The following is a 9,898-nucleotide window of genomic DNA, read 5'->3' on the forward strand; positions in this document are numbered from 1 at the left end:
GCAAAATGTTCCATGTATTGATACATACGAGTTTTGTATCGATCCATGCAAGGAAAAATGTTCCATGTATTGATACATACGAGTTTTGTATCGATCCATGCAAGGAAAAATGTTCCATGTATTGATACATACGAGTTTTGTATCGATCCATGCAAGGCAAAATGTTCCATGTATTGATACATACGAGTTTTGTATCGATCCATGCAAGGCAAAATGTTCCATGTATTGATACATACGAGTTTTGTATCGATCCATGCTGGTATTAATTCTCTAAAATTAATCAAAGCTACAGTATGTATCGATGCATAATCCTTTGTATCAATACATAATTCTGTTTTGATCATGCATTGGCACTGTTCACGTTGGATTACTCCATGCACCACCATTTTTTCAATTTTGCCAAAACACCTTATTTTTGCTAATCACCATTAACGATTGCTAATTAACATTTTCAGTGTGATTAGTACAACATATAAATACCATCATCATAACAGAATTGAGGAGATTAATCACAATTCACCATTTCTAAATCTAAGAATTTTTTCCCTCCAAAATTTTCTTTCAATCTTAATTCAAATTTTTCTCACATAAACCTTGAATCTTCTTCCATATTCTGATTCTCTAGTGTTGATTTAGCAGAGATCAAGCCTTGGATCATCAAGTTTGGACCAGAATTGTGCATGTGAAGCTCAAGAACATAACCATGGCATTTGAGATTTAAGCAAGATCTACATGTTTCCAAGCCTCAATTTCATCATCAAACTTCATAACAAGTGATTTGGAGTGGATTTGCATGCTTGCTTGGCCTTGGATCTGCAGAATTCGCCAGTTGTTCTTCAAGAGGTCACATTTTTTATTCTCTTAATTCTCTGTTTTATGTACATAATCTTGTAGATCTTGTTGTGGTGAGAATTCTGATATAAATTTTGTGGAATTTGGATGAAAATTGAGTGAGATATGATGATTTCAAGTTTAGATCTAGAAACTTCTTTGCTTCGATTCAGAAAATCCATGGAGATTTAGGCTTAGATAATATGATATTTGAATTCTACATTGAAAGAGCTTTCCAACGATATATAATTTGTAAAATTCTGAGAAAATCTGGAAATTCTGGAAAAAGCTTGCATAAACATTCATGGTGTTCATCTTCATCTTCATGAAGAAGAGGAAGATCTTCATAGCCTGGTGCGCTAGGGTTCTACCTGAAGAACGCGCCCAGAACGTTGTTTAATCCATGGTCCTCACTTCGATTCCTGCTTCAGGCGTTTTTTGGAATTTATTTTTCACTTTTGCCATGCTATGCCATTTTTTATTTCACATTTTTTCATCAACTTGTAAAATTCATAACAGATTGAAAATTGATCCAAAAAATACCTGGTTTTTTGCTAATTGATCCTTGAGATGTCTAGTTTTCAATGATGATTATTTCAAAAATTGTGCACGGATGGATTTTATTTGGTGCTATCATATGTGATCATGTGTCCATTTGTGACCTTGCCTTATTCATCTTGTTGTGAAATGCTTGATTTTAATCCAATGGACTTGAAATTTTACATGCTGATTCTAGACACATTGCTGGATGTTCTAGGCTTGGTTTGGTATTTTTCTCATGTACCAGTTCTGTTTGATGCATGTGTTTGCATGGTGTGATAATTTGTGTCACACCTTTGGTTGTTCAATTTGTGCAATTTAATTTCCATGCCAAATGATCTTTGTTGGTTCTGATTTTGTGTATGATGATGGTACTGGATGTGTTGAATGTTCATGAATTTTTCCAGAATTATTTGAATCATTTCTGTTTTGATTTGGATTTTTCATTCATGATGACCATATATGAACTTTGAAATTGCCTTTGACTTCTTTTGATCATGAAATGCTTTTGATTATTGATTTTGATGTGGGCCTTTTTAGGACATGTTAATATGTGTTTGAAGTTGCATTGTGTTGAATTTCAGCTCCTGTTTTTGGATTTTTTCTTCATCTTTGACCCTAGGCTTTGACCTAGTGGTTTGTTACTTACATTTGAGTTGTGATTTCAGGTTCAAGTGTGCATCTCCTTGGTTGATGTTGCTCCTTCATTTGAGCTTGATCATTTGTTATTGTTGGCTAACATTTTCTTGTTTTGTAGGCTTTGAAAACAATTCACTTGTGCTTATGGCTTATGTGTTGCATATTGGGTTGTCTATCTGATATTGACTATTGACTGTTGTCTGGATTCTGTACTGATTGGTTTAGATGTTTCCACAGGTACCTAAGTTGCTTTAAGTTCATTTGAACTTTGCTTTGCTTGCTTGTGGTTTGCTTACCACTGAGGTATAATTCCTTGATCTTCATGTAGTCTGGAAGACCTGTCATGTTACTTTGACAGGCACCTGTCTGAAGCCCTCCTTAAGAGGAAATTCTTGTGGATGTTTAATTTTGTGCCAAGCAGGTAAAGACCTCTTAAGAGGCAATTGGTAGATACAAGGGATGTGCAATCCATCCCCTGCTATTCAGTTGTGTCATTCACTTTGCTCACACATCATGTGTTGATGCATTGTGAATAAGAACCCAAGATCTTGTTGTGTCAGTCATGTGGAGAAGAGTTCCTTCATTCTGAACTCCCACACTTTCATTGTTTGAAGCTCTCCCAGGCCAGGGATAAGAGCTGTGAGGTCTTACCCTCACTTCCCATTTCATCTGCTTCACCCTAACTCTCAATGTTAGGGTTAAGAGCTAAAAACACCCCATTCTAGTTGGCTTGTTTGTCGAGGTTGACATGACCCCTTGACTAAAGCCTAGCCTTGTGTGAGCCACTTGTTTGCATATAGTGTGTGTGCTTGCTTGTGTTTGCTATTGTGTTGTTTAGGATAGCTTGCTTCCTGTGCAAGTTAGGATAGAGACCTCAACATAGGGATCGTATGCATGACAACTCCTAGGCTCGAGTCGTAGTCTCCCTAGTAGCTTGTTATCTTCCCTTGTCTCTGGTTAGGTTAGAAGTTCCTTTCCTGTTAAGGGGAACTACGTCACCCTGATCCTCATGCCAGATGAGCTACGTAGGCAAGAGATTGAGCAGATCTCTCCGGGCACTTTCTTGTCTTTTGTGTGAGTTTGTTATCCTTTTCTGGTTGGAGTCTGACGTAAGCCCAGCGATTGGCAGTCGGTTTCCTGTGTGTTTGCTTCTTTGTTTGGAGTCTGACATAAGTCCAACGATTGGCAGTTGGTTTCCTGTGTGTGTTTGTTGGTTCGGAGTCTGATGTAAGTCCAGCGATTAGCATTCGGTTTCCATGTTTTCCTATTTGTGTGGAGTCTGACGCAAGTCCAGCGATTGGCAGTCGGTTTCCTGTTTGTGTTTTGTTTGGCGTGCGTTAGCCAAGCTACGAGTGCTCTGATTCTTACTCTGGTTAGAGAAGATACGTATGCATAGGATGCGACATCCTAGCGAGCACGTTTCCCTGTTCCCGAACTACATCGACTCTGATGTTTATGCGAACAAACTACGTAGGCCCAGGATGCGATATCCTGCCGAGTTCCGTTTCTTCCGTCTTTCATCTGTGTTTCCTTCCAGTGCTTTGTGCAATCTTTGAGCAGTTTCTAGCAACCTTCTTTCTATTCTTTCTGAGCATGGATCCCGTCGAGTACGACGGATGCGTAGGGGTGCTAATACCTTCCCTTCGCATAACCGACTCCCGATCCCATCAATATCTGGTCGCGAGACCATGTCTTTTCCAGGTTTACTTCGAGCATTTCCTTTCCCTCCTTTGGGATAAATAACGCACGGTGGCGGCTCTGTTGTTTCTTTTCCCGCCGGTTTTTCGCGTAATGCGACACATTTCTGTAGGAGTCGTACGATTGACTTCTGAGGAAGTTGAATGTATGTAGAGTTTACACTTGAGTTGACTCGCTTCCTGTGTGAGTTAAGTTCTTGTTAGAGACCTCAACTTAGGGATATTGATTGCATGACAACTATTAGGCTCGAGTCTTAGTCTCCCTATTAGTTTGTTGTTTCCCCGGTCTCTGGTTAGGAGAGTGTTTTACCCCTGGTAAGGGGAACTGCGTCGCCCTGATTCTCATACCAGATGAGATACGTAGGCAGGAGGTTGAGAGCAATCTCTCCGGGCACCCTTTTCTTTGTTTTCGCGTGTGTTCACCCTTATTCTCGACTTGTGTTTACCGTTTCGAGTCTTTGTTTTCGGCATTTGCTGGTGTTGGTGTGAGTACCCGTTTGTTCAGCGTGTGTGTGTGTGGTATGTTCATACCTTGGGGGATTTCTTCTATTATTAGTCGGGTTCATCTCGGGGTTCATTTGTGACGATTGTCATTCATCTTTGAGGTTCATATTGGGGTTCATCCTTGGGGTTCATTTGTGACGATTGTCATTCATCTTCAGGGTTCATTTGTGATGATTGTTATCATTTTGGGGTTCATTCATGATGATTGTTATTCATAGTGGGGTTCATCTCGAGGTTCATTTGTGACGATTGTCATTCATCTTTGGGGTTCATATTGGGGTTCATCCTTGGGGTTCATTTGTGATGATTGTTATCATCTCAGGGTTCATTTGTGATAATTGTTATTCATTTGGGGTTCATCTCGGGGTTCATTTATGACGATTGTTATTCACTTAGAGTTCATCTTTGGGGTTCATTTGTGGTGACTGGACATACATATCGGGAGTTTATTCTGGATATTTGGTTACTTTGTTGGGGTTCGTTCTGATAACCTTTTCTTTGGTGTTCGTTGGTTAGCGTTTGTTATTGTTAGGAGTCGGGTGTAAGTCCATGTATTGGCATTCTGTTTTCTTTTTGTTATTGTTAGGAGTCGGGTGTAAGTCCATATATTGGCATTCTGTTTCCTCTTTGTTATCGTTGGGAGTCGGGTGTAAGTCCATGTATTGGCATTCTGTTTCCTTTTGAGTGTGTCTTTCGACGTCTCAGCGTCCCTTTTTGGTGTCTTTTTTCAGCGTGCGTTAGCCGAGTTACGAGTGCTCTGATTCTCCTCTGGATAGAGAAGATACATAGGCATAGGACGCAATGTCTTAGCGAGCATGTCTCCCTTTCCCGAACTACATTGACTCTGATGTTTGTTTCTAACAAACTACGTAGGCCCAGGATGCAACATCCTGCCGAGTCCACTTCCTCCGTCTTCTTTCTCTTCCCCACCTGTTTATTGTTCCAGTTTGTGCAGTTTCTTTGAGCAGTTTATTAGCAACCCTTTCCTTCTCTTTGAGCTATCTTTTGAGCGTGGATCCCGTCGAGTACGGCGGACGTGAGGGGTGCTAACACCTTCCTCTTGCGTAACCGACTCCCGTACCTTGTAATCTCTGGTCGTAAGACCGTTCCTTTCCCTTTCTTAGGTTAGTCCTGCGCTCCCTTTCCGTCATAGGATGAATAGCGTCGGTGGCGGCTCTGTATTTTCCCCGCCGGTTGTTTTTCGCGTTGTGACACTATTCAATCAACTGGAAACCCGAAAGGAAGATAGCAACGACTTTCGCACTTTCGAGGTATCAAGTGATTGAATACGATAAAAGCCCGAAAATTTACACTGAAGTGAAAAAATGAAGTAACAATGCCTGTCAGAATCGGCCAAGAGGTGGTCTTGAAGAAGAATATGTCTGGTATGGTGAGAGTCAGTCTGAACACCGAAACAAAGATTGTTAGCCTGAATACCAAAATAAATGGTAACATAGAAATAACCATGGCCTGAATGCCGCTCATCAATCTGAATACTGGGAATGACTTCGATCTGAGTATCGAAAGATATTAGATTATCAAACATCGTTCTGAACACCGGGAAACTGGCATGAGTGTCACTTCGGTCTGAATACCGGAAAACCGACCTGAATGCCACAAGTTGCATCGACCTGAATGTCGGGAACTTCTTCGATCTGAACATCGGACAATTGGCCTGAATGCCACAAGTTGCATCGACCTGAACGTTGGAAACTTCTTCGATCCGAACATCGGAAAATTGGCTTGAATGCCACTTCAGTCTGAACACCGGAAACTTGGCCTGAATGCCACAAGTTGCGTCGACCTGAATGTCGGAAACTTCTTCGATCTGAACATCAGAAAACTGGCCTGAATGCCACTTCGGTCTGAATACCGGAAAATTGGCCTGAATGCCACAAGTTGTGTCGACCTGAACGTCGGAAACCTCTTCGATCTGAACATCGGAAAACTGGCCTGAATGCCACTTCGGTCTGAATATCGGAAACTTTCATGCCTGTCAGCATCGGCAGAAATAGGGAAAATGATAATTGAGGCGGCGCGTGGGGCAATGACCCCTGCTGGGAATAATAAAGATAAGTCATGAACAATCTTCAGTCTGAGTACTGGAAACAACTTCTGGCTTATCACTTGGGATACCGAGAATGCCTTATGCTTTACATGTGTATGTTTGAATTTTTCAATGGCGTAATGCTCCATGAAAATGGAAATGCTACGCAATATGGGAGGATGCAATGCAATATGATTCTACATGCAGGGATGCGAAATGCTTGATTAGAGAGAACACCAAGTTGAGGTAAGGAATTCTGTTGGGGAAATGATCACCATCTTCTGGATCCTGGCAAGGCTGTTGGAGATGCACAGCACAAAGAACTCTGTGGGGAAATGACCCGCCACACAGTGTTCTGGAAAATAACAAAATACCGAGGCTCTGACTGGGGAGAGAATGACACTGAAAACTTGTTGCTGAGGAAAGCGACAGTGGTTCTGGCAACCATAATCTGCGAGAGAGACAACTTAGCAGGGGAAGCAAACACTGATACGGTACCGAGATTCTGCTTCAAGGAAAGAGACCATGGGTCTAGCGTCGAGATCATCGATCTGGCATCGGACTCTGAGGAGCAGCCGCTTCTGCTGGGAAGATACAGTCTGGCACTGTCAACTCCGCTGGGGATATACAGTCAAACACTGTCGACTCCGCTGGGGATATACAGTCAGACATTGTCGACTCTACTGGTGAATGTATAATCTGAAACAAATGCTTAGGAAAGTACAGCAGTGAGAGCCTGTTGGGGATTGAAGAATCCAACGCTCGGACCAACTTTGCAGGGATAAGATACCAAATTCCAACTGTTGAGGAAAAACATTCGCGATCATTTGATGGGGACCTTAAGGAAATGCCCCGAGTGTACCTGTTCTGAATAGACGATCCAAAGCACTTAAAATTTACAACAATTTTCAATGTTTATTAAGCACGTACCTGTAAAGCTCTTATGTTTCATGATGCAATGTTTATCAAAAATTCGGACGTCATTTTTGCAAACAAAACAGTAAAATGAAAATGAACACGGAGATATACTGAATAACATGATTTTATTGATTGAGTGGCCTCTGAATAGGTATTTACATCAGAAAGCAATCCTTGGAAGTGAAACTTTTTAATTAAAGTTGAAGCAATAGTAAATAGTGCATGTAAAAAAATATTTAGGCATGATTTAAGATATCAAGAATGCCCAATTCCCATCATATATTGAAAAATGTGTCAGTTGCAAGAGGTTTCGTGAAAATGTCCGCAAGTTTATTTTTGCTATCAACATGTTCAAAAAAGACATCGCCTTTTTCAATATGGTCGCGTAGGAAATGGTTATGTATCTCAATATGTTTAGTACGAGAGTGTAACACCAGAATATGTTAAAGTTTTATGTCGAAGTCAAGTAGTTATTGTTTGAACCATAAAATTTGAGCCCAACAACTACTAGCTGCAATGTATTCTACCTCGATAGTTGACAAATCAATGAAGACTTGCTTCTTGTTATGCCAACTAACTAAGGAATTTGAAAATAGGTGGCAAGTTTCACTAGTACTTTTCCTATCCAATTTGCAACCGTCAAAATCAGAATAACCAACCAAACTACAATCGCTAACTTCCGAAAACCAAAGCCCATACTTAGATTACCATTAAGGTATCTAAAGATGCACTTTACAACTTTTAAATGTGATTCCTCAGGAGCAGATTAATATCGAGCGCACATGCACACATTAAAGATAATATCAGGCATAAATGCGGTAAGATATATTAAAGAGATCTGATCATACCTCTATACTTTTTGACGTCAACATCCTTATGACTTTTATCTCTGTCCAAGTTCCCATTGATGGGCATTGGAGTTTCGACTGACTTTGCATCTACCATTCAGAAGCATTTAAGCAACTCTTGGCAGTATTTTGTTTTACACACAAACGTCCCTTCTTTGAGCTACTTGATTTGAAGTCTGAGAAAGTAAGTCAACTCTCCCATTAGACTCATTTCAAATTCTCCCTGAATTAACTTTGAGAACTCTTTGATTGCATGTTACTAGAATGAAATATGATATCATAAACATAAATTTGAATGAGGAGAATATGTTTTATTTGACTTTTGATGAAAAGTGTTATATCAACCTTCCCTCTAGAATATCCTTGATCAAGTAGAAACTTGCTTAGTTGCTCATACCAATCCTAGAGGCTTGTTTGAGACCATACAAATCTCGTTTTAGTTTAAAAACATGGTTAGGATACTCATGATTTAAAAAAAAGGAGGTTGTGATACATACATTTCTTCAGTTATATAATCATTAAGGAAAGCACCTTTCACGTCCATTTGAAATAATTTGAAATTTTTAGAGAATGCAAAAGATAGTAAATGGCGTATAGCCTCATGGTGGGCAACCTGAGCATAAGTTTCCTCATAATCTATTCCCTCCTCTTGGTTGTATCCTTGAGCCACTAGCCGAGCCTTGTTCCTTGCAATGACTCCATTTTTGTCCAATTTATTTCTAAAAACCCACTTAATACCAATAATTTGATGATCTCACAGAGGTGGGACAAGGTTCGACACATCATTTCTTTTAATTGATTCAACTCATCATGCATGTCCATAAGCCAATGCTCATTAATTAATGCCTCTTTTGCGTTTTAGGTTCAATTTAAGACACAAATGCAAAGTGATAACTTAAACTACTTGTCTTAGAGCATGTAGTTACGCCCTTGGTGATGTCTCAAAGAATGTTGTCAATTGAATGGTCTTTGGAAGTCCTCCAAGCTAAGGCAAGATCATCCGATTTAGTTGGACTTGCCTCATTCTCTTTTTCAGGTTCATCATCTCCCTCCTTCTCAGGTTTCACCGCTTCAGGATGATTAATTCCTTCTTCGGTGTCTTTGAGTATGTCTTCTGAAGATATACTTGTATCATGAAAATAAATACCTTTCTCGAAATTTCTCGGATATGATTCGTCAAAAGTGACATGCACGGACTCTTTAGAAGTAAGTAATCTCTTATTAGACACTCTATAGGATTTGCTTGACTGAGATAATCCAAGAAAGATTCCTTCGTTAGCTTTCGAATCAAATTTTATACGGTCGTTCTTACAATTGTTCAATACAAAGAACTTACTTCCGAAGACATGAAGATGTGATAAATTTGGTTTTCTAACTTTGAGAAGTTCATAAGGTGTTTTGTTTAAAATAATACGTATAAGTATCCTATTTAAAACATAAAATGTCGTGCTTATTGCATCGGCCTAGAAATATTTAGGCAGACTACTCTCATTGATCATAGTTCTTACCAACTCCTCTAAAATTTGGTTTTTGCGCTCCACAAGACGATTTTGTTGTGGAGTCCTTGGAGCGGAAAAATTATGTTCAATACCATATTTATCAAAATAATCCTCAAATAGGTGGTTTTCAAATTCACCTCCATGATCACTTCGTATTTCAACTATGTTTAAACTCATTTTATTTTAGGACAACTTTACAAACTTTGTGAAAGCAAAAAAAGTCTCATCTTTATTACGCAAAAAGATGGTCCAAAAAAATATAGAATAATTATATACAATAACAAAATCATAGTAATTACCACCTAAGCTTTTTGTCCTTAAATGTCCAAATAGATCTATATGGAGAAGCTCAAGAGGTCTGGAAGTTGAAGTAAT

The 9,898-nt window shown here is 39.5% G+C and overlaps 1 protein-coding gene across 1 annotated transcript in view; it reads left to right on the forward strand.

The window, feature by feature from the left end:
* LOC127137396 (uncharacterized) overlaps positions 1-8,937 on the forward strand; it is a 28,682-nt gene extending 19,745 nt beyond the window's left edge. Inside the window, exon 4 of the mRNA XM_051063863.1 lies at positions 8,887-8,937. Coding sequence (XP_050919820.1) covers positions 8,887-8,937 — 51 coding nt within the window. The remainder of the gene's footprint in view (positions 1-8,886) is intronic.
* The last annotated feature ends 961 nt before the right edge of the window (positions 8,938-9,898 follow it).

Source organism: Lathyrus oleraceus, chromosome 4 (assembly GCF_024323335.1).
Source record: "Lathyrus oleraceus cultivar Zhongwan6 chromosome 4, CAAS_Psat_ZW6_1.0, whole genome shotgun sequence".
Lineage (NCBI taxonomy): Eukaryota > Viridiplantae > Streptophyta > Magnoliopsida > Fabales > Fabaceae > Lathyrus > Lathyrus oleraceus.